The sequence below is a fragment of the Grampus griseus genome (genome assembly GCF_964374135.1).
Source record: "Grampus griseus genome assembly, chromosome: 16".
Taxonomy (NCBI): domain Eukaryota; kingdom Metazoa; phylum Chordata; class Mammalia; order Artiodactyla; family Delphinidae; genus Grampus; species Grampus griseus.
The window spans coordinates 54,847,309-54,875,029 of record NC_139010.1 but is presented as its reverse complement, the minus strand read 5'-3'; the positions used below and the strand labels follow the sequence as shown (position 1 = coordinate 54,875,029).

General features: G+C 38.5%; 1 protein-coding gene across 2 annotated transcripts; it reads left to right on the top strand.

Annotated features, from left to right (window-relative positions):
* Positions 1–27,034, top strand: TCTN3 (tectonic family member 3). 2 transcript variants are annotated; one of them, XM_082673630.1, is made up of 14 exons: positions 1–244; positions 416–539; positions 860–978; positions 5,013–5,140; positions 5,375–5,483; positions 5,563–5,678; positions 6,147–6,182; positions 6,751–6,825; positions 7,918–8,043; positions 8,943–9,050; positions 9,497–9,591; positions 9,872–10,025; positions 14,013–14,150; positions 26,653–27,034. In XM_082673630.1, the coding sequence occupies exons 1-14, from the start codon at positions 10–12 to the stop codon at positions 26,887–26,889; spliced, it is 1,800 nt and encodes a 599-aa protein (XP_082529756.1). In that variant the 5' UTR covers positions 1–9; the 3' UTR covers positions 26,890–27,034. The 2 variants fall into 2 exon arrangements, with proteins under 2 accessions (XP_082529756.1, XP_082529755.1); XM_082673629.1 differs by having other exon boundaries at positions 6,745–6,825.
* Positions 27,035–27,721: the final 687 nt, after the last annotated feature.

Below are 27,721 nucleotides of genomic sequence, written 5' to 3'. Positions count from 1 at the left end.
TATTACCGCATGTTTACCTCGCAGCTCGCGCTGCTGCAGGTGTTCTTCCTGATGGTCCCCGAGGGCGTCCGGCCTCAGCCATCTCCGTCCCCGTCTGGGGCAGTGTCCATCCAATCGGACCTGGGGCCAAGGACGCAGGGCGAGACCCTTCAATCCTCCTCGGAGGTGCCTGGCGTCTCTACAGTGACTCCTACTGTCGTGACTCCCTCGGCGCCTGGGAATAGGACCGTGGATCTCTTCCCAGGTGAGGGGAGAGGATGCGGGGTTGGAAACTGTTGACTTAGATCCAAATTCTGTGAACAAAGTGAATTCCCATAAAGTAAGGAGTGGGGCTGTTGGAAGAAGGGGAATTAACACTTGGAAGAGTTTGGGGATGCATACCCCATTTGCTCTGCTTTATGTTGTACTTTTATAGTCTTACCGATTTGTGTCTGTGACTTGACTCCCGGTGCCTGCGATATGAATTGCTGCTGCGACAGGGACTGCTATCTTCTCCATCCCAGGACAGTTTTCTCCTTCTGCCTTCCAGGCAGCGTGAGGTGAGCTGCGATGCTCAGGTTGAATCCTAAAGGGGATTGGGGCAATAGAATAAGTAACATTTGGAAGTAGGAAGAGTTAGCCTTCGTGCCTCCCATCCCCACTTCCACTCCTGGGAATGGAACTACCTTGGTTTTTCCCAGGAGAGCCGTTCCACTTCTGATGCTCTAGAGCAGGGCTGGCCAATAGAATAGAATCTTCGTATTGTCCTGTGGCTGCCCAAGGAGTCCTATCTTTGGCATCTGATTGATACCGGTGGGGCACCCTTCTTTGGACCTAATCCTCATTCTAAATGTATCTATTCTCCCTCCTGTTTCCTCAGGTCTTCAAGTTGGGTGTGTGTAGACAACTCTCTTATCTTCCGAAGTAATTCCCCGTTTCCTTCAAGAGTTTTCATGGATTCAAATGGAATTAAGCAGTTTTGTGTCCGTGTGAACAACTGTGAGTAGAAATATGTTGGCTATTCCTATTGCCTAACATTTACTGAGGGTTAGCTTAGTCTCTGACGTTTATTCCTTTTCTTTGTTTTTTAAACTTTTTTTTCCCCCTTTGGATCTCTATCCTGCTCCCTCTCCTTCCACCTGTCCCCCTGCCCCTTCTGTTTTCTCTTATTAGTGAACATTGGCAATCTCTTTTGCCCTCTTGGCTGTGGTCAGAAAGCCCATACAGAACTTTAATTTCAGTCAGCCCTCTTAGCTCAGAGGATTACAGATAGACTATGTCTCCCACTTGCTACAATCTCCATGAAGGGGCTCACTGAATCCCCAGTGCCTGACATAAGAGGCACCAAATAATACGTGAATGAATGTCTTTGACAAATGAGTCTACATCAACCTTGTTTTTATTTTAAGAGGCAACAATATAGGGGAAAGAACATTTGACTTGGGTCTCAGCCGTTCATTTACTTACCAGCTGCACAGTCTTGAACAAATTTCCAGGCTCATTTCTTCAACTGCAGAATGAGAAATAATATCACTAATTCTGAATATGAAAGTGCTCTATAACTGTAGAGTGCAATAAAAATGAAAGGTAGTTGTTATTAAGGTTTTTAAATAGACTTAGATGGCTTCTGGGGTGGCGCGGTGGTTAAGAATCCGCCTGCCAATGCAGGGGACACAGATTCGAGCCCTGGTCTGGGAAGATCCCACATGCTGTGGAGCAACTAAGCCTGTGCGCCACAACTACTGAACCTGCGTGCCACAACTGCTGAAGTCCGTACACCTAGGGCCCGTGCTCCACAGCAGGATAGGCCACCGCAGTGAGAGGCCTGTGCACCGCAGGGAAGAGTGGGCCCCGCTCGCCGCAACTAGAGAAAAGCCCAGCAGCGAAGCAGGCAGCGAATACCCAACACAGCCTAAATAAATAAATAGACTTAAAAATTTGTTGGTGATGAGTATAACATTTTTAGAGATGTACATCTAATATGTCTTTTTTTAATTTATTGTCTAAGAAGCAAGATAATGTTCTCACATAAAATAGACTTAAATGTCCCTTACACTCTGGAAGTCAGCTCATCCTGGTTTCATCTGTTAGAAAATAAACTGCAAAACTATATTTGTTTCCTAAAGCAACCAAGTTTGGGTTTGAGGGGACTTGAATTTGGAAGCAGTTATCAGTAGCCTTGTGGCCATTCAGGTTGTGAGAAGGTAAAGGGAGCAAGGCAAATGCTGCATTTTAAACTAAGGCTGCAGGGCTTCCCTGGTGGCGCAGTGGTTGAGAGTCTGCCTGCTAGTGCGGGAGACACGGGTTTGAGCCCTGGTCTGGGAGGATCCCACATGCCGCAGAGCAGCTAGGCCCGTGAGACACAACTACTGGGTCTGTGCGTCTGGAGACTGTGCTCTGCAACAAGAGAGGCCGCGATAGTGAGAGACCCGTGCACTGGGATGAAGAGTGGCCCCCGCTTGCCACAACTAGAGAAAGCCCTCTCACAGAAACGAAGACCCAACACAGCAAAAATAAATAAAAAATAAATTAATAAAATAAAGCTGCAGCTTTCCCATCCTTTCCAAATCTCCCGTTGCTTTCTAGTTCTAGCCTCATGAAAATGCTCCAGGGATATCGCAGTAGCATTCAACTGGTGCTGCCTGCTTTTAATCCCCTCCTGCTTCCCATGCCATACTGTTTCCAGACCAGTGTTTCTGAACTTTCTTTCCCCAGCAACACCTGAGAGTCACTCCTTTAGAACTTATATAATACTTTGAATTGTTAGCATTTTATATGAATGTTGTGTCTCCCCAGGTAAATTGTCGGCGCATAGAAAGGATGGACCATATCTTTGCCCACGGTGCTTAATATTTGCTGATAATAATCATCAGTAACAGACATTGTTAGAGGCTGTAAAACATGATGGAGTGGGAAAAATCCGAGGCCAGGAATCGGGAGATCTGTGATCTACTCCTGGCTCTGCCAGATGGCTCTGTGGCCTTTTGCAACTCATTTACCTCTTAGGATCGAAATTTCCTAATGGAATTGGACCAGATGATCTCTGGGCTTCCTTCCACATCTGAAATTGTATCAATCTAAGTCTAAATACCTTTAAGCCCTGTTGGGTATAATGTACCATATATGATGGTAGAAATTTTAGGTAGAAATTCTATTTATCCTTAGCCTGTGCTTCTTATCTGCATTATTCCTGCTTACCATCACTACCACCAATATCCCTGCACTACAGTGAGAGACAAAATGTTAACGTTCTCTTACTCTTTTAAGCCGTGAAAAAAATATTCAGATGGATATTTTCCATCTCAACGTACCTTTTTTTTTTTTTTTTTTTTTTTTGTACGTGGGCCTCTCACTGTCGTGACCTCTCCCGTTGCGGAGCACAGGCTCTGGACGCGCAGGCTCAGCAGCCATGGCTCACGGGCCCAGCTGCTCTGCGGCATGTGGGATCCTCCCGGACCGGGGCACAAACCCCTGTACCCTGCATGGGCAGACGGACTCTCAACCACTGCGCCACCAGGGAAGCCCGTCAACGTACCTTCTTTTTTAGCTTAACTTTTCTTTCATTTATAAAGATAGAAATAACTACATTTTTTAATGAGGTAAGTATTTCTTCCATGTGGTTTTCAGGGTGTGAGTTCTGAAGGAACTATTAAACAGCGCCTGGAAGCTTTAAAATTTGAACATTTCAGATCAGAGATGGAAGAAGGTGGTCTGCAGACCAGCAGCACTAGCATCACCTGTTCCAGAGCAAGGCTTTTCAATCCTAATATGCACCCAGATCACCTGGAGATCTTGTTAGCATGCACATTCTGATTCAGTAGTTCTGGAAGATGGCTTAAGATTCTGAATTTCTGACAACATCCCAGGTAGTGCTGGGGCTGCTAGTCTGTGCACCACACTTTGAGTAACAAAGATCTAGGAGACAGATAGAAAGTGAGTAGCCTGAAAGGCCCCAGAATTGAGAGTTATCTTCATTTCGTGGTCCGTCAGAAAGCTGAAAAGTCAAATGAGTAGGACTTTGTGATCACAGAGGATAAAGGACAAGCTTATGTTATGTGGCATCTTCATTAGCTTTTGGTGCTACATGTCTTGATTTCCTTTTGAATCTGTCCAAATGACCGTAATTATGAAGAAAGAAAGAAACTAGTATGGGCCAATTTTCTGCTACATCCCTTTTTCAAGTTAGCAGAAAACTTGGGTGGTAAAGCAGAGTGTTGTTCGTTACAGGCCACCCTCTGGGCAGGGGAGAATGTCAGAGGCTTTTACCTACATCTCTCTCCCGGTTCTGAAGTGCCGTAAGGAGATGGCTGCAGGAGCTTGGATAGATTTATACATTGCTATAATATAAATTACAGAATTGTTAGAGAAAATACCCTTTGAGTGTATTTGAAAAATCTTGAATGTAGAAATTATAAGGTGAAAGGAATAAAATACAACAAATCCATATACTTGAGAGATGGAAGCCGTATGAGGACTGGTTAGTTGAAGTTTAGAGGAGGTTGGAAGACTTGGAGAAGACAAGTCAAATATTGTCTCCAACTCTGCCATCTTCCTATGGAAACAGTACCATTTTGTTGTACTAGAGACTCCTCTGGTATGGGACAAATGTGTGCATTACTGAGACTCCTATTTTCATCACAAATTGCTAATCATACACATTCCTGGCATCAGAGGCATGGAACTGACTGGCATTCGTTGGTCATATTCTTATCTCAGATCTTAATACTAAAGCAATAATTGAATTAACAAATTACAAATAAATTATTAGGTGATAGAAATCAAAATTGTTATTATCTCTGAAGATGGCATATTGATTGGGAACCTGGGAAAATGTTCTGAGTGGTAGTAATAAAAGTATATAAATGTTTAAAAATTCTTTGAGTTTATGCTTAAGATGAGTGCATTTGCATACTTTACGGTGTATATTTTACGCCTCAATAAAAATATTTTTAAAGATTAGTTTCTTGGTATGCCAGATACTTAAAAATGATTTTATTTTATCTAAACCCCTTTTCTTTTTAAAATTATTTTAGCAAAATTAACCTATTTCCAGAAGCTCCAAAAGGTCAATGCAACCAGCTTCCAGGCCCTGGCTACAGAGTTTGGAGGTGAATCATTCACTTCAACATTCCAAACCCAGTCACCACCACCTTTTTACAGGGTGAGCCTACGGAAGCGGGAGGGATCATTTGGATTTGTTTTTCCCCACATACTGACAATTGACGAGGTATCTTTGAGATACCCACCTGCAACTAGGTAAGCCACTGTCAGCTCTTTTGGAGGGCAGTATTGTCCATGTTAACAACCTATTGAGTTTACTTGTTTCTGCTTATTCTTTTCTGGTGGAGTTCAGTCCAATCTCGCTGTGAATAAATTTCTGCTGTACTTTGTTTAGGCTGGGGACCCCATTCTGACTTACTTCCCCAAGTGGTCTGTAATAGGCTTGCTGAGGCAACCTGCAGGAGTCGGAGCTGGGGGACTCTGTGCTGAGAGCAATCCTGCAGGTGAGCCTGGAGTACAAGCGCCAGCCTTTTTGTTCAGTTTAAAATAGGCTTTCTCATGTACCACTCCCTTAATTCTAAGGTTTCCTGGAGAGTAAAAGTACAACCTGTGCTCGTTTCTTCAAGAATCTGGCAGATAGCTGTACCTTGGATCCCACCCTCAACGCTGCCTCTTATCATAACTTCACAGTCTTGAAGGTGGGTGTCCCTTCTCTCCCCCCACTGTCACCGCTGTGGACTTAAAAAGTTATCATGCTTCCCACAAGCACTGAACTGGAAGTCAGGATGCCCAAGAGCTATGTAGAAGGCAGAGGGCCTAAAAGCCCTGTCATCTGAAGAAAGATGAAAGAAGTAGGGATAGATAGGATAAGAGGTTCTCACCTTTCTGGCTAGTGGAATTTGCTAGGGGAGGTTGGATGGGTGACATCTCACTATTTCACCAAAACTTCTTGCTTTTGCTGTTTGTTAGAACTCTACTCAGAGTAGGTGGGCATCACAGTCCATCCAACCTCAGCTGAGCCCTGCTTCTGGCATTTTAGTGTAAGGAAGAGTCAGGTAGAAAAAAAATGTTGATTTTTTTTTCCCCCAAATGAGAAACCACAAGCTCCTGGAGATTTTATGTTAAGATATATGCACACTCATGTCCTTGCTGTTCTCTTGTACTAGGTTCCAAGAGGTTTGAGTGATCTGCAGAATACAAAGGTATGATGCTTTTTATCAGGAAAAACGAAAGAGAATATTTGGTCCCTTTACATCTGAGGCAGTCTCACTCTAGATTGTAATGGTGAAAGAGAATGTGTTTGTGATGCGTCAGACTGTTCAAGTATGAGTCTAAAAGAGTGTTTTTCTTTTTGTTCTATATAATTAATAAGCATCATATGAATAAGAATCATAAGGTATTAGGTAAGTTTGAGAAACTTTGGGTAAATAAAGTTAAACATTATATTTAGGATGGACTACTTGAAGTCTTTAGTATGCTAGAGGGTCTTCTTAATCTCTAAGAGGGAAGTGCCAGATATAGTATTTCTAAAACTTATTTGACCATGGAACCTTTATTTTATATCTAATAGAAGTAATGTTCCAAAAAATATGTTTTGAGAAGTGCTGAATTAGAATGACTTTTGAACTTAAGTTGTAGACTGGCAATGGAAGGAGAGGGGAAGGTGATGGTCAAAAAGGAAAAATACTCATTTCAGCATAATATGTAACTAGAAGAAAAAGTGCTGCTTTCAATTTTAATTGATTTGCCTCTTTCCCTTGCTAGTTCCAGGTGCCTGTAACACCTGTCTCACAGGCTGACTCTCCTCTGTTGGCTGGAAACACTTGTCAGAATGTTGTTTCCCAGGTAGGGACGCTGACCTCAGATTCTGGACTGATGTATGTTGATCAGCATTAGCAGAGGTGCTTCATCTTCCATTAAGTACCAGGCCAACCCCACGTGAATTTTTGTGCATTACCTGAAACTTAACACATCAAGGACTGAGCCCATCACCTTCCTCCCCACATGTTTCAGTCGTTTCCATTGCTGCCATCCTCCTGCATTTCACATCCAGAACATTAAAATTATTTCTAGTTCCTCTTTCTTTGCCTATGTGCAGTCTGTTATGGTTTTTACTGACCACAGTTTCTTTTATTGACAAAGTCAGTATCATCTGAACCTCTGAAATAGACTAGTCATCTTCTTTTCCTTTATTCTGTCTCTTCTAATCAACCAACAAAAGTAAGAATTATTGGAAAGCATCATTTTAAAAACTATGCTCAGAAATCTCAGGTTACCTTCACTTTTTCATGACTTCCGTCTCCAGCTGCCATCTTTATTCATCCTCGGACATTGTGAGAGCCAGGCAAACCAGGTTTCCATTCCATGCTCACCTCTGCCTGTGCTTCTACTCACCTCCTCTGCACAAGATCAAAACTTACTTTTCTTCCCTTTCAGTTCTTACCGTAAACTCACCTCTCCCATGAACTCTTTCAAAGAGCTCCATCCAGTCTCTTTTTTTATGTGTAGATATAATATGAAGTCAAATTTTATCTTTTCATGGTATTTGTATTTAGCATTTTTAAGATTACTTTTTTAGTCTCTCTCATCCAGTTACTTTTTAAAATTGAGATGTAATTGACATATAACATTGTATTAGTTTTAGGTGTACAACATAATGATTTGATGCACATATATACTGTGAAATGATCATCACAGTAAGTTTAGTTAACATTCATTACCTCACATAGTTAACAAATTATTTTCTTGTGATGAAAACTTTTAAGATCTGCTCTCTTAGCCACTTGCAAATATATAATGCAATATTGTTAACTACAGTCACCATTCTGTTCCCTCATTCAGTTACAATAAAACCCTTAAAGACAGGAAATCTTCTGTCCTAAACATAATTGGCCCACAAAATAATTTTTATTAATTGATTCTACTTTTGTATTTCAGGTCATCTATGAGATAGAAACCAATGGGACATTTGGAATCCAGAAAGTCTCCATCAGTTTTGGGCAAACCAACCTGACTGTTGAGCCAGGCACTTCATTCCAGCAACACTTCATCATTCGCTTCAGGGTTAGGGCCCTTCTCCTACAGGGGATCAAGAAGAAAGAAATATCGGGTTAGAAGTAGCACCCCTGCTTCTGTAACACATGCAAGATAGAATAAGAATATGAAGGACTAGTTCAATCTGTCAACTGAAGCCTCAACATTTAATATTCCATAATTTAACTTCAAGTGATAAGGATTCAACAGTGTTTATTCATTAGCATGTTCCCCCAGCAAAGCAGGACTTCACTCACAAATCCAAACTCCTTTTTTAAATAGTCATTTTGAATCATAAACTCAACTAATATCCCACAAAAATTCTTTAACTAGCTTTTTTCATGTTTCTGGGCATTCAGCGTTTTACTCATTTCCCACTTAATCTAAGTTTCCAGTCTTGATCACCACCTTTTGGCTTTCTTCTACTTTCTTTCTTTTTGAACCCAGCAGAGTCCAGTTTCTCCTCAACTCTGCCCACAAGTGATCAACCGAATCCCATGTCTCTCAGAGTTCATCTGTGGAACATCTATAGTTAATTAAAATACATTTCTAAATTACATTTAATTAAAATACATTTCTAAATTACATTTAAACTCCTGGTTTTAGCCACACTGAACATAGCCCTAAATTAATAGTAATTTTGAAAAACAGGATTGATAGATCGTTTATAGATCTTTAGTTGTAATCCTTGGTAGAAGTAGCATGTAGTGAACATCAGTGTTCAGATCCTCAGGATTTATTTTAGTGAATAAAAAACAGTAAAAGATGCTGAAGTATCAATTTCTACAAAATGCTGCACTGTGGAAGGAAGCCAGATTGTTCAGTGCAGCTAACCTACAGCATTGCCTAAAGGAAGGGTATGAAGCCACACTGGAAGGTGGGAGAGCATGCTTTTCTCCATATTGACTTTTCCTTCACTCTTTCTGCAGGCTTTTCAACAGAGCACAGCTGCTTCTCTTACTGGTTTTAGAAGTGGGAATCCTGGCTATATTGCTGAGAAGCCACTCCTGGCTCTAACCGGTGATAGAAGACACTCAGTATCCTTTTTTGGGTCTCTGGGTGGCCTATTGCAGCCTAATGAGAAAAGCTTTAACTACTGATCTTTTGGATTTTCCAATTCTGAGGTTCCCCCATTTTTTAGGTATTGAGGACTTCCTTTACTAAACCATTAATACATTAGGATCTCAAATGTTGATGCTACCAAAGGCTTTAGAACTTACATTAGCCTGGCCATAGGTGAGGATCCTGACTGAATTTTGTTTGTTTTAATGAAATATTTATATGCTGGTGTGTGGTCATCTGTTTTTGAAAAAACAATAATTGTTTCTCTATATTTTCATTGCCAGAGGAAAAAGAATTGTGACTTGAATAATATATTAATAAAGTACAAAAAGCGTTAAAGAAATAATAAGAAGCATAAATTTTCCAATCTGCCTACTTTTTTTTCTTTTATGATCTCCTTGACCATCGCCTTCCACCTCAGATGACCCTCTTACAGAGCAAGGGTGATGGAACTTGCTCTATTAAGAGACATGAAGTACAATTTGGAGTGAATGCTATATCTGGATGCAAACTCAGGTAGTTCTCTGCTTCCACATCATTTCCAACAAATTTGTCTCTGCCTGTAGGGAATATGTTGATGTGGCAACTTTTATATTTTGAAATCAGAGTTCAGAGAATGCTAGTTAGGAGTAATGTTTAAATAATATTAATATTACTAAGAGTTTTTTTTGACAGTCCTTTATATCTGCTAAGGATTATTTCCTTCCGTTTATTTTAAGATATCATTTCTAATGTTTGGATGAATTACATTATTATGTTAACATTGGACTCCAGCCTCCGTGGTGTTTCATTTCAGGCTGAAAAGCATGGACTGCAGCCACTTGCAGCGGGAGGTTCATCAGACTCTTCATGGAAGTCCCAGACCAGAGCACGTTGCCATCTTTGGTAATGCTGACCCAGCCCAGAAGGGAGAGTGGACCAGGATCCTCAGCAGGAACTGCAGTGTTTCAGTAAGGAGAGAAATACACATTCTGACCAAAACTCACTTTCCTCTTTTGTCTATTAAGATTAACACCAGCCCTGTTTCCATAGTTGATTTGGTTGTCATAGAAGAAAGATAATGTGGTTGTCATAAAAGAAAGAATATAAGAAATCATGCCCATTTGAAGTCATTATTTCAGGTTAGGTTTATACATAACTTTCCTCACTCAGAGAAAAATTTGAAGGTAGGAAGTCTAGAGATTGGCCTCTGGTTCAAAATCAACCTTACTCATAATAGGAGAAGAATAAACTAAATATATTTCATATATATTTCAAATGTTGTCTTACATTCTTGAATATTTGGTCAGCACAGATTCTTTCTTTGAGGTTGAAATTGTGTTCCTTGTGTTATAAAACTTTTACATTTATGTTTAGTAAAAATACATTAACAGGGTAAAAATTCAAACCATGTAGAATAGTGTTAATGAAAAGTAAAAACCTCAGTACCCACTGCCCCTGAAGAAATCTCATTTAGCTGTTTCTGTTTTTACTGTTTCTGGTGGCCACTACATCAGTGCTCAGCAGGTGTACCTCTTGATTCCAGTCTAAGTAAAATAGGGAAATCTGTGTGTGTCTAAGTAAAATAAAGAAATCTTCCTTCTTCCCCTTTTGCCTACCCCCTACCTCCTGGCTTTAATCAACTGTACGTTTCATTTTATTTCCTTTCACTTAAACTTTTTAATTGTTTATTTTTCTGTATAAATAATACATACACTTGGCTCAAAATTCCAAAAGTACAAAATAAAACTCTCTCTCAGACAACTCTTCCCTTCCACAGAGGCAAACGAAGTTACTAGTTTCTTTCCTTCTAGAGATATTGCATGCTCACACAAGAAAATACTCATGTTCTTTTTTTTAATCCAAATGCTATAATATCAAAACACAGCTCTGCACTTTGCTTTTTCACTTGACCTTCAGAGTTTATTCCATATCAGTATATAATAAGCTTCCTCATTCTTTGCATGGTATAGTTGCATACTATTCCATTATATGGATGAACCATAAATAATTTATTTAGCCAGTTTTATTGGCGAACATTCAGGTTGTTTTCAGCCTTTTGCTGTTACAGTGTGGCATTTTATTTTATTATTTTTTTAAATAAATTTATTTATTTATTTTTGGCTGCATTGGGTCTTCGTTGCAGTGCGCAGGCTTCTCATTGCAGTGGCTTCTCTTGTTGCGGAGCACAGGCTCTAGGTGCACAGGCTTCAGTAGTTGTGGCATGTGGGCTCAGTAGTTGTGGCTCGCGGGCTCTAAAACACAGGCTCAGTAGTTATGGTGCACAGGCTTAGTTGCTCCGTGGCATGTGGGATCTTCCCAGACCAGAGCTCAAACCCATGTTCCCTTCATTGGCAGGTGGATACTTAACCACTGCACCACCGGGGAAGTCCTTTTTTTTAATTTAATTTAATTTAATTTTTTTGGCTGTGTTCAGTCTTTGCTGCTGTGCACGGGCTTTCTCTAGTTGCGGCGAGCAGGGGCTCCTCTTCATCGTGGTGCATGGGCTTCTCATTGTGGTGGCTTCTCTTGTTGCAGAGCACAGGCTCTAGGCATGTGGGCTTCAGTAGTTGTGGTGTGTGGGCTCAGTAGTTGTGGTGCACGGGCTTAGTTGCCCCACAGCATGTGGGATCTTCCCAGACCAGGGCTCAAACCTGTGTCCCCTGCATTAGCAGGCAGATTCTTAACCACTGCAAGTGTGGCATTTTATAACCTGGTTCAGGCACCATTTCATACATGTGAAAATAAACCTATATGATAAATCCTAGAAGTAGAGTTGCTAGATCAAAAGGTATATGCAGGGCTTCCCTGGTGGCACAATGGTTGGGAGTCCGCCTGCTGATGCAGGGGACACGGGTTCGTGCCCCGGTCCGGGAAGATCCCACATGCCGTGGAGCGGCTGGGCCCGTGAGCCATGGCCGCTGAGCCTGCGCGTCCGGAGCCTGTGCTCCACAACGTGAGAGGCCACAGCAGTGAGAGGCCCGCGTACCGCAAAAAAAAAAAAAAAAAAAAAGGGTATATGCATTTAAATTTTTAATAAGTATTGCCAATTTATTTCCCATCAGGTTGTACCAATTTACAGTCCCACTATCCATCTATGAGGTGGCTTGTTACCCCATACTCTCCTCAACACTGGGTTATCAAACTTTTAATCTTTGCTCATCTGATAAGTGAAAAATAGCATTCCATTGTAGTTTTATTTTTCTCTTGCTGTGAGTAAGGTTGAGTATCTTGACGTATAGTTGAACAATTCGTGTTTTCTTCACTATGATCTATTTATATCTCTTGCCCATTTATTGATTACTTGTCTTATAACTTGTAGAAAATCTTTGTATTTGAGAAATTGGCTCTTTTCTCTTGTATGATTTGTAGATATTATTTTCCCAGTTTGTCATTTGTCTTTTGACTTTGTTTATGGCTTTCATGCCATGCAGAAATTGATTTTCATATTGTGAGATTTATCAATCTTCTTTTCTTTTTTTTTTCAACTTTCACGTTTTGGTTCAGACTTTGAAAGGCCTTTCCCCTTAGAGATTATTTTTAAAATGCCCCCTTTCCCTTTCTCAGCACTATTATGACTTGATTCCTTGTATACTTCTTTCCTTTAATGAGACTTGGGGGATAAGTAGCTACATGTACTTGATCCAGCCTTTGGGGAACTGCAGTCAAACTGAGTTCTCTTAAACTTCATACAGCCATACTGAGGGAGTGTGGTTTTGGGTAATACATGGCTGAGTACAGAAAAGGGATGGTTAGTGACAAGGATTGAGATTATAGTGGAACTACTCTTTATTATTCTTAAACCTACTATTTATATTTTTAAATCACATTTTTGAAGGATATTTGATAACATGGAAAATTTTTCCTAATGTAGATAGAATAAATGAAAGGAAAAGTATTTTAAAATATTTGGAACAAACACATGAAAAGATTTTCAACATCATTAGCCATTAAGGAAATGCAAAACCCCAAGGAGATACCACTTCATACTCACTGGGATGGCTATAATTTTAAAAATGGACAATAACAAGTGTTGGCAGGAATGTGGAGAAATTGGAACCCTCAGACATTGTTGGTGGGACTGCAAAATGGTGGAACCGATTTGGAAAAGAGTTTGACAGTTCCTTAATAAATTGAACATAATCATAGTCTGTCTTCCCCTAGTCCTAGTTTAGACATGTTATTGCCTGTGTCTGAGCCTTACTATAAAAAGTATGAAGTTAGAAAAGCACAGACATATTTGAGGATAGTTTGTATCTGCTAAGTTATAGTAACCTCCTGATTTGTGTCCTCACTTCCATCAGTGCTACCTGCATCTTGGAATTAATCCTCCTGGGGGTCACACTGCTTAGTTGGACTTCATAATCTAACCCTGAAATGTCCTTCCTTAATCTTTTCGCTGTTCCTGTGTTCAAGTCCTTTGCTTCAGTCAAGTGATCTGCTTAAGGCCAGTGCCTCACACATGTCTGGCACATAGGAGACACTCAGTAACTATTCTAATTAATCAGCAACTGTCCCTCAGTGGCATCATATGCTGTTCTAGTTGCATACCATTTTATATGCCATCTCTCTACGTAAATTTTCCTTTAAACACTATTTTTTCCAGTCACATATTACTCATCCCAGTTCCACAAAACCATCCTCAACCAGAAATGGCTGTTTCTTCTTCTGGCGTTCCACAGTACTGACTGCACCACTCACTGAGCACTTCTTATAACCATTGTACATGGGTTCATGTTTTATTAATCTCTACATTAGTATTTCCATTTTAGAATATTAATTTTTTAAGCTCATGGACAGTAATATGGCCTATTATGAACTTCTGTGTCCTTTCTCTAAGCCACATTGCCTTCTCTGTTATTGTGTAATGTTTAAGAAACAGTGGCTACTTAATGCATGGTAAATAACTATAGGCAACCATCAGCAATTGAAGCAAATGCTTCTTTTCCCTTCTGCAGGCTATGCATTGTACTTCCTGCTGTGTCATACCAGTTTCCTTGGAGATCCAGATACTGTGGGCATATGTAGGCCTCCAGTCCAACCCACAAGCTCATGTGTCAGGAGCCCGATTCCTATACCACTGTCAGCCCATACAGGTAAGTCTTGGCTCATAAAGGACCACCAAGCCTTACAAAGCCTCGATTGTCTTATGAGCCGTTTGATGACCAGATAATTTTTTAACTTCTGAGAGCCAATTTATGCTACTAGCCAATGTTTGGTTAGAATGAGCTGACACAATTAACTTTCAAGTCAATCCTCCCTGCCTGGTTACTGAAATTTAACATGTTTTTATGGTGAATACAATCTATATCCCTTTTTTTCTGTTTTTTTTTCTTTTTTTAATTTCATGACTATAGTAATAGGTTAGTTCTTTTAACTTAATCATACCAGTATTACTACACTGGTTGATTCAACCACAGAAAAGATTTTCCATAACTGTGTTCAGTGTGACAGTCACATGCTAATTAGAGTCTCTGGGCCTGTTGGTTGCTGTTAAAGTTACTACTGTAGCTAGTTTGTAGTCATCAATTCTTGGTTGATTGCACTCCATTAAAATTAATTTTTGGGGACACGGGTTCATGCCCCAATCCGGGAAGATCCCACATGCTGTGGAGCGGCTGGGGCCATGAGCCATGGCCACTGAGCCTGCGCGTCCGGAGCCTGTGCTCCACAATGGGAGAGGCCACAGCAGTGGGAGGCCCACGTACCACAAAAATAAATAAATAAATAAAAATAAATTTTTTTTTTTGCCTGCACCATGCGGCTTGTGGGATCTTAGTTCCCGGACCAGGGATCGAACCTGTACCCCCTGCAGTGGAAGTGCAGAATCCTAAACACTGGACCGCTGGGAAATTCCCTAAAATAAATAATTTTAATATGTAGTAAACATATACCCATTGTTTATGATGTGCCTTAAGACAGCTTTAGCATCTATCTTGGTTTTAGAACCTAACACTTAGCTTTAGAAGTTCAAAAACAGAAATCATTAGGTCCTGGTGAACTGATTCGTGTATGAACTTATTAACCTTTAATGGAAATTAAAACTAATTGAAATTATTACCTGTAAGTCATTGCATTTACCTCCCAGAAAAGAAACTAGAGACTACATTTAAGTCAGAAGTAAAACACCTTTAGCTCCTCCCTCACAACAGAGTTGACCACCTTAGCTCTCTATGCCTGTAAATGTGTTAAAACTTAGATTGCTGGAAACTGTGTTAATGAGAACATTCCATTCTCCCTGTGTTGGTTTACTGAATAAGATAGAACTCTCTGTAAGACTCATTTAATCTGTTACAGATACTGCACTGAATCTATTGTTTTATTTTTATGAACTGTATCTTTATTTATGAATACCTGTGTAGTTTGGGAGTATACCTACAGGACTGTTTTTATCTTCCTGAATCTCTGGCTCTGTTAGGCATTGAAGCTACCCAGTGCCTCTTTCTTGTCTAGATATTTTTAATCATTATATTTTTCTAGTATTTAGTAAAGGTTAGCTTTTCAGGTTAGTCTTCCCCCTCTACAAAGTGTTTTGTTTTTTAAATTTGTGTCAACATTTAAAAATCAAGAAATTTTACCTTCACATCCAGATCTCTGACTTCTCTTGAAAATCCGGTGGTAAAGATCCTACACTCCTGCATGGCATAAACTCTCCTGCCGCTGAATGGTGATTTCAACTAATAGAGTACCCCATTCACACAGCCTATACCTACCTACCCTTAGCCATCCCACTTCTCTCATTCAGGTTATTTGCTTAGGCTGGTAGGCATTTGTGTTTTTGCACCTTGAAATGAAGGTCGGCTGAATTTTGAACTGAACTGTCTGAATGACTGTTCATGGTATAAATGTAGCTTTAGAAACACTTGAGATTCCTCTCACTATAAAAAGTAAAGCAGCAAAATTTTTGGAATGTTCCCAGCAACAAACTACAAAATAGGGAAGAATTTAAGCAAAACACTGTGTAGACTTCCCTGTCTTCTTGTATGATAATAATAATAGCAAAACATTTATTGAACATTTACTATGTAACAGGCACTGGTAATATTTTTTATGTGTTTTTAGTATTGAATTCTCGCAACAAACCCATGAAGTAAATAGGACTTATTTACATGGTACTCTGCTGCTTATGTTTTTGTACTAATTGGTCCTTTAAAGGGATCATTAAGTTTGGGTCTTGATAAAATACATCATGTCTTCTGTCTGAATATAAACTTTCTTTTAATTTAAAAAAGAAAATATATCTCAAGGAAGAAACAACTAGTTATAAAGAATATTTTGAATCAATAAAACCAAAATAATAAGTGAGGTAAAAGAACAGTGTAGCATCACAGGATCAAGGCTCTGAACCTTTCTAGAATTATCATATTCATTTCTATATTTAAGTGGATCAGCAAGCTTTTTGGATTATCTAGGAGACCTGTTGCCTGAAGTTGAGGGTGGTAATTAAGATCCCAGGCATGAGTCAGACAGACGTAGGCCCAAATCAAGTTATTTTATTTCTCTAAATCTAATTACTCTCATCTATAAGATGGAGATTAATAATAATACTGCATTAGGTTGTGCAGATTAAATGAGATCATAAAATAAAACATTTAACGTTTCCTGGCACATAGTGAATACTCAGTAAATATCGCTCATCATATCATCATTATTATTTTATTATCATACCTTTTTTGGTTCTGAATTTCCATATAAATAGCATATCAAATAGGTTTAAAGCAAAACACAAAAGAGATAAGCAGGAATTAGAGCAGTGTTTTTCAACCTTTGTTGGCTATCATCCATGGTAAGAAATATATTTTACATCACAACCCAGCTTATAACACATACTTATATAAAACTGAAATAAGATTTTTATAAAACGTTATCTTTATGCAGTACACTCTGTGATAGTCTGTTCTATTGTAATATATTCTGTTTTATTTTTAATGGTAGACACTAGTGGGTCACAATTTGCAATTTGAAAAACTTTTAGAGAATATATCTCTGACTACATTTCAAAACTTAATATATTGTTTAATAAATGCCTTTTATTCATTATATTGTAAATGAAAGTTAGCAGTGTTTATGCCTCAATTAAATAGCATATGCTAGAAAAACTGCCAACCTAGCTATCAGTCTAGCTAGTGGTTCTTAATTTTATGGATCCTGTTGAGAATCTGTTGAAAGCTATTCACTTACTAGAAAAATGCACAGACACACAACATTCTTTATATAGTTTCAAGGGATTTATTGATTTCTTGAAGCCCGGCTAAGAATCTCTGCCACAATCTCTTAATTAAACAGGCAGTATACTAGGAAAGATAAAGAACACTAAACAAAATAAGAATAATTCAGAATTCGATTTTTTGAAATAATTGCTATGAAAGAAAGGACTAGGAAGTGGCTGGATTGGTAACAAACAGTTCTGTTTCTCGTTTCTGTTGATGTTTTGGAGAACACCAAATGACCTCTCTTCCGAGAAGGGGCAACAGTAACACCGCCAGTGGACTTGGTTGCTATGACAGTCAGTAAAGTTTCTGTTACTAAAGTCTTTCTTTTTCAAGGATCAGTCAACCACTATTTGCTTCTGTCTCGATGAATGATTAGACTACAGAAGTTCTCTGCCCCTTTCTGTGGTTCTTAGTAGCCTGTATAGAACTTTACCTAGTTCACTGGGTTGTTCTATTATCTTATTACCTCTTTTCATTTTTTTAAAGAACTTTTTAAAGTTATGCTCATTGTTCCATGTGTTAAAATGTATAACCAGCTAAGATCTCTCCCTGACACATGATGTTTAGGAACATTTACTCTAACATACTCATTCTCTTTGACTCATTTGAAAATCTTGATAACTTCACTGACATCTTTAAAATAAGTGAGGGTATTAAAATTTTTTCATTGGTTTTTCCCTCAAATATATGTTTTTCCCCAAGAAAATATGGAGAAATAATGTATATGTTATCTGGAAAGTGTTATATATAAATAATTCATTAGTTATTTTTCAGAAATTATTACTGATTTTACTGTATTTAAATCACGAGTTCTCCTAAAATCAGTTTTAATACCAGATATCAGCAAACTTCTTAAAAATCATGTACTTATAAGTTCTAACAATCATAATAGATACCACCATTTCTGATTGTCTTAGATTAAATGAGACTCATGAATATAACAAGCAGATGTAGTTCATGTTTTTGCATTGGATTCTCATTTGGACAAACAATTGTAAAATATATTTTGGGATAGTTGAGGAAACTTGAATATAGACTATATTTTAGATAGAAATACCATTAACATGAAAAAATAGAGATTCATTTTTTTAAAGTAGATTATAAAACAGCCTATACAGTATGATCCCATATAGTTAAAAATGCATATATCAATGTCTGTGTGTATAGATAAAGATGTAAATGTTAATAGTGGTATTCTTGGTGATGGAAATATGATGTTTTTATATCTTTTTTATTTATCATTATTCTTTAATTTTTTACAGTATAATTTACTGCTTTTGTAATAATTAAACTTTCTCAAAGTCACTAAGAAAACATCTAAAAATAACTAGATGTTATTTTCAGGAATTCCCTGGTGGTCCAGTGGTTAGGACTCTGTGCTTTCACTGCCAAGGGCACAGGTTTGATCCCTAGTCAGGGAACTAAGATCCTGCAAGCAGCACAGCATGGCCAAAAATTAAAAATAATAATAATAATTAGATGTTATTTTAAAGATGAATTTATTCAGTTTCATTTACAATAGCATGAAAAAACATAAAGTACTTAGGAACAAATTTAGCAAAAAGAATGCAAAACCTCTTCATTATAGAACATTACTGAGAGAAATTACAAGAGACCTAAATAAATGGAGTGATATACCATGTTCATGGAGAAGAAGACAGATCCATTATCTGTCCCCAGATGGATCTATAGAATCAATGCAAACCCCCAAAATTCCTAGTAGGCATTTTTGTGGAAATTGACAAGCAGATTTTAAAATTTACATGAAAATGCAAAGGACTTAGAATAGCCAAAACAATTTTGAAAAAGAAGAACAAAGATGGAGGACTTTACTGATTTCAGGATTTACTCTAAATCTTAGTGTGGTGCTGGTAACAAATAGACCAATGAGAAAAAAACAGGAAATCTAAAGATAGATCCACAAAAAATTCAATAGGAAAAGGACTTTTTTTAAAACATTTGGTGCTGGAACAACTGGATAAAACTGGAACTACTGAATAAACATATGGGGAGAAAATGAACTAACTCCATACACAAAAATACTTATGCCTTGATCATAAACCTATATGTGAAATACAGAGTCATAAAGCTTCTAAAAGAAACAGAATATCTGCAAATTTGAAGTAGGTAAAGATTTCTTGGGCAAGAAACAAAAATCATTAACCATAAAACTAAAAACTTGATAAATTCAACCTCATCAAAATTTAAAATCTCTGCTTATCAAAAGATACCGTTATGAAAATGAAAAGCCAGACTGCAGCTTGGGAGACCATATTTCTCAATGCATTATCTGACAGAAGATCATATTGAGAATATGTAAAGAACACCAACAAATAAATAATGCAAGGACCAAAAAAAAAAAACCCACTAGAAATGGGCAAAAGATTTGAACAGATACTACATAAATGACCAATAAACATGAAAAAGTGCTCAACATCTTTAGTCATTAGGGATATGCAAATTAAAAGCATAAGACACCACTCACTAGAATATCCAATAGAATATGCACTAGAATAGCTAAAATCAAAAAGACTGTGATAACATGAAATCTTGCAAGAATGTAGAACAACTGGAGCTCCCATACTTCGCTAATGGGAATGAAAAATGGTACAATCACTTAGTCTTACAAATTCATCTTCTCTATGACCCAGCAATTTTTCCTGGTTATTTACCCAAAAGAAATTAAAACATATGTCCAAAACAAGATTTGTACAAGAATGTTCATCACAGCCTTAGTCTTAATAGCACATAGTCCATAGTCTGAAATATGTAGCTACAAAAACATAAATCTAAGAGATGGTATCCACGGCTTTTTCTCTAATAGCGACAGTTTTTATTTGTATTGATTTGACATCGAGGATTAGCACATAATGGTTTAAAAGTTATCATTATAAATATGTAATATAGTAACATATAGGGTGTACTTCTTATTACCAAAGCCAAACAGAATCTAATCCAAACTTTTCATGTTATTAAACAGTAAATCTTACTTGGGGACAAAGTATTTTGGTGCATGTAAACTGAACTGAAACAAATAAATCCCCTAAGCTTCACAAAGTGTTAAAACAGAATTGCTGGTGGCAAACATCATAAAATATTATAGCTTAAGGTAGAAATAAATTGTCAACCATACATAACAGAACTAGATCCATAGTAAAAGAAATTGTGCTGACTTGGCTTTGTGCCTTTTGTTTTGATAAAAGAAATGAGATGACCGGACTTTTTTTTTTTTGACTGGGTTGGGTCTTCGTTGCTGAGCGTGGGCTTTCTCTCATTGCGGCGAGCAGGGTGCTACTCTTCATTGTGGTGTGTAGGCCTCTCATTGCGGTGGCTTCTTTTGTTGCAGAGCATGGGCTCTGGGCGTGCGGGCTTCAGTAGTTGTGGCCCGGCTTAGTTGCCCAGCGGTATGTGGGATCTTCCCAGACCTGGGATTGAACCCGTGTCCTCTGCATTGGCAGGCGGATTCTTGACCACTGTGCCACCAGGGAAGTCCCAATAACCGGACTTTGAGGGGTTTTTGGGTTTTTTTGTTTGCTTGTTTGTTTTTTTGTTTTGTTTTGTTTTTTTTAGTATTCTTGCTACACATGCTAAACAGTGAATTCTCTAATTTTGCTTATATATAACTTTTAAAATGCAAATAAAAAAGTTTAGACTTAAGAATTCATGTGTAACACACTGAACTTAACTTTAAAATCTTTTTCATGTGGCACTAAAACACAGGTTCTAAAATGGATCAATAACATTCAGTATTATCCAGTGACCTGGCAAGTGCATTCAAGTTCCTTTTAATTATTGGATTATCTACTAGACTGCACTTGTTCCAAACCTCCACATAAATATGGAGGCATATTTTTAATATATGAAGAATAAGCATTTCATTTGAAATATTAACAAATAAGTATATGAATGAATGAACCACAACCTTTAGAGATCCTAATTACAGTGTGGTGGGAAGGATAAGGAGTCAAAGTAACCTGTAATTGCTGACTCTCAAATTAGCTATGGCAAACTTACTAACTGTGATTTATTTACCTCTTCTTACTTTATATTAGTTCCCTATCTCCAAAATACCTCTACTCATTTGTGCAACAAAGGATCTTTGTTGAGTGCCTCCCCTGTGCCAAGGATCATGCTTGGTGCTAGGTACAGTGTGGTAAACAAGATAGACGTCATCCACCCTTACAGAAGGTGTGGAGCAATACCGAGGTGAGGTTTGGAACACTGTTACAGAAACTATCCAGGATATGCTGATAGCCTGGGCCCAGATGTGAGGGTTGCAGGAAGGAGACAGAATTCAGGAGATTTATCACGGATAGAACTTGACTGCTTGGATGCAGAGGTTGAGGGAGAGAATGAGTCAAGGATGATGGATAGTTTTGTTTGGACATTTCATTCAGTTCTTTTATATCTTATATGGTAATAGCCTGTTGACTACCAAATGTAATCCTACTTTTTGCAGTAACCCTTGTATTTTTCATCACCCCCCCCCACCGCCACCACCACCACCCTTTTTTTAATTTGGTAGGTATTCTGAAGTTTTTCTTCCTTTTTTGTTTTGTTTGTTTTGGAAGGCCACCCTCAAGCTACTGGAACCCACTTTGCCTGTCAAGTGCCTGGAAATATACATCTCCCAGATGGCTCTTAACTAATGACTTAAGGGCATAGGAATATGAGAGCCCAACTCCCATGCCTTGGGTTGGGAGCACACAAATTGTTGGAACTGTAAATCCTACATTATAGCTCAGAATTCCCCTGCAGATTAGGCTAATGCTACATAATGGTATAATATATCAAATTAATTAATAATTGTATATTTTATCAAAATAATATGTAAACATATTTTTAAAGTCAAAAAAGGCTAGAAAAGAGGATCTCTTAACAAAAAATAAAGTCCCATATGCCCCCTGCTCTCCAGAAATTAACCTGTTTAACTCTTTTCCTCTTTCTTGCTGGTCTTTGTCTCAATTTCTAAGCAGTATCATACTCAGTTATCTCTTGAATTTAGAGTTTATATAATCTATTGACATCCTATCTTGGTAGATGAGTTTAGCTTTGTTACTCTTCTCCTACCCCTCCCACCACTCTCCCAGTATAGTTACATCAAAATGTTTTATTAAGTCAATATTCAGTGTTTCGTTTTTGTGATCATACATTTATGTTGAGCCAAGTAATTAAATTTTTGTAAAATGTTTTATTCTTCCTAAAATTAATAATTACCTCACATTTCATTTCTTTAATTTTCTTTGAGCTAATGGCTAAAACTTCTCACATACTCTAACAGCTCTGTAAAATTTCTCTCGATACAGTTTTCCAGCTGCATTGCCAGCTGAACTTGCCAATAGTGCTTACTTGTTCTACCTTTCCTACGTATTTTCTTCATGGAGAGCTCCATAATCTGATGTAAAATGGACTAGTTGCTGCCCAGCAGCTGTTTTGGAACTTTCCTTTACTGTCATCTTGGAGATTCCCCCTTGCTTCCTACTTGTGTTAGAGTTGCTGTTAACTAGACATTACCTTTTCATTTTTCTTGGCTTATTCTCTTGTTTTGGTGGAGCTCAAATTCTAATAACATCTTTGAAAAAAGGAGCATGTAAAATACATTTTTTTCTTTAGTTCCCACATCTAAAGATAACTTTATTTAACCACCATCGTTATCATTATCATGATGCATAGTTGATCATTTGGCTAGGTATAGAATTCTAGATTGAAAATAATTTTCACTCTCAATTTTGAAAGCATTCCTCTAGTTTCCAATATTGCTGTTGAGAAGCCATTTTAAGATATTATTTTTACCCCTAATAGTCTGAAGTTTCCACAGAATGAGGCCTTGGGTAGTATTTTTTCTTTATTCATCATACCAAACAATTCATGGGATTTTTTTACTCTTTTAAAGCTCAGTTCTGATAAATTTCAATTATTATTATATGTTTAATAATTTCCTCCCCACTATTTTCTGTTCTTTCTTTTTGGAATTCCTGTTAATCTGTTACAGGATCACTATATTGATTCTCTAATTTTTTCTTTTCTCTTATATTGTCTCTCTTTTATCTTTTTGTTCTTTCTAGAAGAGTTCCTCAACTTTGTCTTTGAGTCTTTTTACTGAATTTCTTTTGGCTATCACATTTTTAATATCTGAGAGCTCACTCCTATTCTGTATCTTTTCATAATATCCTTTTCTTATCTATTTTTAAGATATTAACAATTTTTTGTCTTCATCTTTAATCTGTTTCCTCTGAATTTGTTTATTCCATTCATTTGGTACAGTTTTTCTCTTTAACATGAGAAACTTCTCCCACTTACCTGGCAATCTCTAGCTGTCTATCCAAAATAAGAGTAAGGTGCTAAACTGATGGACAGCTCTGTGATCATGAGTGAGACTTATTGACTTGTAGGCTTCACTGTAGGGTGGTTAGGTGCTGTAGCTTTGAGGGTTGTAGGACTGCCAATGTCATTATCTTTTTATCTTCTTATTGGGACTGTTCATTTTGTCCAGAAAAAAAACCCTTCCTGGCTCCTGACTGAAGGGTATGTGTATAAGACCATCTCTCACCATTTTGAAGCCAGACTAGGGGAAGGGATTTCATTATACATAATAATTGCCCTATTTTTAGTTCCATACCTCACTCTGTCCTTTTCTTTTTAATTTATTTATTTAATTTATTTTTTTATTTTTGGCTGTGTTGGGTCTTCGTTGCTGTGTGCAGGCTTTTTTTTTTTTTTCCTCTAGTTGCAGAGAGCGGGGGCTACTCTTCTTTGAGGTGTGAGGGCTTCTCATTGCAGTGGCTTCTCTTGTTGCAGAGCACAGGCTCTAGGCTTGCGGGCTTCAGTAGTTGTGGCTCGCCAGCTCTAGAGCGCAGGCTCAGTAGTTGTGGCACACAGGCTTAGTTGCTCCACAGCATGTGGGATCTTCCTGGACCAGGGCTCGAACCTGTGTCCCCTGCATTGGCAGGCGGATTCTTAACCACTGTGCCACTAGGGAAGCCCTCACTCTGTCCTTTTCTATGTCCAGTGGCCCTAAATCCAAAATTTCTCTGGTTTAAATTTTCTAGTCTCTTGCTGAGATAGGGAAAGGGTGGTTGTCTGATTGCCTTGAGGAGGGTATCATTCAGTAACCATTTTCTGTCCCTGCCTCATCCCTGCTTCCCTGTTGTCTTCTGTTACTGAGTCTTTCAGGGTTCTACAGAGATCTTCTTCTAGTCTCTGAAGGCTTTTAGGTTTGGCCTTCTTTCCCTCTGTGAAACCTTGCCTCCATCTGTTTTCTGTATTCACATATTATGATATCTCTCCATTTCAGTGAAGATGGAATTTTGTATCTGTTTCTTATTGTATTGGAGTGGTTTTAAGATATACAGAGAGAAGACGTGTCTTTACATTGCCATCCTAAAATCAAGTCCAGTAGTAGCTCTTGATGAGCCTAATCCCAAGTGAGTCTGAAGAAACCAGTTCAAAGAACTTTTACCATGTGGGATTTCCCAGCCATCGAAATACCACTATAGACTTAAACATATATATATACACATATATATATGTGTGTGTATATGTATGTATATATGTGTGTGTGTATATATATATATATTTGGGTAGACATGGGCCTAAAGTTTGCCTTCTTGGGCTCATAGCTATCTAAGAGGTCAGTTCTCAGTATAGGCTGACCCCAAGGCTCCAGAAGTTCCCTGATTTGGGAGTTTGCAGGGGCTAATGACACTTTTCCCTACCTCAGCTTGAAACCAATTAAAAGAGTCAGGTGGAGATCAAAATATCAGCTTTATCACTAATAAACACTAGATAGGTAGATTTGGCTTGGGTGTGTAGCAGTGAGCTTCCTAATGTAAAACTACACTCTTCCATTATGAGGCCACTACCCTAGTTATAACCACAACACCTGGGACTGCTTGTAGGCAGTTTAAAATCTCCCCTCCCCCTAAAGGCTCTGAAATGAGTCAGAACAGCCCATTAATTAAATCAACTCTTAGGCAACACTGAACCCAAGGCTGAAAATTCATTCCCTATTCTATTTCCCATTCCAAAGTGTTTCTAGCCATCCCAGCTCATATAGCTCATCAGGCATTCTGCAGTGAGGTTAAATAACAATGTTAACATATTTCAATAATGTCAACTGCAAAGATTTGCTCCAAAAATTGAATATATATCCTTTCCCCATTATAAAGTTCCTAGGGAAAAATTAAAATCCTAAACAGGAAATCCTTTTGTAAGTTAAAGTCCAAAGAAAGTTTATTGCTTAATCTTAAGTAATAAACTCCTCCCCATTTTCTTTGTCTGGTTAGTCTCAGCCAGTTTTCAATGCCTGGCTGGAGTCAGGATACCCTCAGCATCTTCAGCCTAAGCTGGCTGTACTTGGAATGTATGTGGGTCTTTCAATGCCACAGAAGTTACATTAGTTCTATGCCAAGTCCCATATGAGCGTCACTGTTTAAAAAAAAAAATCCAAAGAGTCAGTATGACATGCAAGATTATCACAGCACTGGCCCCACATCCATTTATTTTAAAAATGCCTGTGGAAGGGTATACCGAGCAAAATTATGTTCCCAGAGCCTGATATTTACTGTTGCCAAAGACCACAGCAGAGATAAGTGGCATCAGAGTGAAGGAAGGTAAATGAAAATCTTCATTTCTGGTTCAACAAGATAGTTATTTACTGTCAAATTATAATCAAAAGTTTGCCTAGTGAACAGAGTCAGAACAAAGGGAATTCAGTTTAGACAAACTTAATTCCAGTCATCAGGCTGCAACCATATCTACCCAAAGCTGTGTCTATTAGATCAGATACTTGAGTCAGCTTGACAAGGAGCATCTTTTTCATTTGACTTGAATTGGTGTTTGGTTGGGAGGATCCTTTCTAACCCTGAGATTCTGTGAATTTGATGGTTTTTCAATCTACATTACTGAGTTCTTTGCTTTTTCCATGAAGTTTCACATTTCTTTCTACAACTGAAGAAGGAATAGAAATACTGCTAGTACGTGTGTACTGTTTCAGAGCCTGGAACCTTCTGGGACCTGATAAGGTAGAGCTGCTAAACACCTAACAGCAGCAGTTTCTACCTGATAAGGTAGAGCTGCTAAACACATAACAGAAGCAGTGGCTTCTTTGATATCAGACAGGTCCCCAACTGCGGGAAGCTAGAGTCAGTCTTTTGGTAGGTGTAATTGTTCACAGTTCTGGTGTCCTCGAGTATTGCTAAGAAATTAATTTCCTTGTGTCTCACTCAGAAGGAGAACTACATAGGATCAACATGAGAAAAAGGTCTGTCTTGCTTAGAGCAGTGTGTTTTGAGTCTTTATTCAGGGAAGTAATAATAACAGTCAAATTGGAGGGCTATTTGAATGGGTACCAAGCACTAACCTGTCACAGACATTCTTCCTGCAGGATTCCCAACAAGAAACAGAAGTACCTTTGACAACTGTTGTGACTTTTGTGGACATTACCCAGAAGCCAGAGCCTCCAAGAGGCCAACCCAGAATGGACTGGAAATTGCCATTCGACTTCTTCTTTCCCTTCAAAATGGTATTCAGCAGAGGAGTAGACTCTCAAAAAGGCTCAGTCTCTCCCATTCTTATCCTGTGTCTCTTACTACTTGGAGTTCTCAACCTAGAGACTAAGTGAAAAAAAGGAGAAGAAGCAGATTTCAATTTTTCCCATGGGAAGTTCAGAGGCACCCTGCTTATCTTGGCTAAACAGATCCTCACCTACTCATGACCAGAGGAGAGCATTTAGGAAAACAGAGGACCTAAATGAAGGAGTGGAATTGCTGGGCAATACGGTAACTTTATGTTTAATCTACTGAGGAACTGCCAAACTACTTTCCAAACTGGCTGCACCACCAGCAGTATGTGAGGGTTCCAGTTTCTCCACATCCTTCCCAATATTTGTTATTTTTATATTAGGCATCCTAATGGGTGTGAAATGATATCTCATTGTGATCTACCATGCCTTTTTAAACTGTAGTGTATGAGATCTTACACTAGAAATGAGCACATCTGCTCTTCCAAGGCAGGAATACCGCAAGTATTCTTTTCCTCTCTACCCCTCTGCTAATTTGATTAGCTTGTAAGCTTAGTTTCCAATTACAAAGCTGCTTAACATATCTTAGATAAGATTTTATGATGTTCTTATCTCCAGTCACTCCCCTTGTAACAGACCTTTGAAAAACATTTTTTTTGTTTTTTGCGGTACACAGGCCTCTCACTGTTGTGGCCTCTCCCGTTGCGGGGCACAGGCTCCGGGCGCAGGCTCAGCGGCCATGACTCATGGGCCCAGCCGCTCCGCGGCATGTGGGATCTTCCCGGACCGGGGCACGAAGCCATGTCCCCTGCATCGGCAGGTGGACTCTCAACCACTGCACCACAAGGGAAGCCCTGAAAAACATTTTTTAAAATCATCTAGAGAATAATGCAGTGTTCTTCCCTCCCTTTATTTATACAGGAGGTCTCTTACT

Coding starts and splice junctions, on each gene's coding strand:
- TCTN3 (XM_082673629.1), top strand. CDS start 10: ATGTTTACCTCGCAGCTCGCGCTGCTGCAGGTGTTCTTCCTGATGGTC. Junction 6,183..6,744: donor GTGATCTGCAGAATACAAAG/GTATGATGCTTT, acceptor TTCCCTTGCTAG/TTCCAGGTGCCTGTAACACC. Junction 6,826..7,917: donor GTCAGAATGTTGTTTCCCAG/GTAGGGACGCTG, acceptor TTTGTATTTCAG/GTCATCTATGAGATAGAAAC.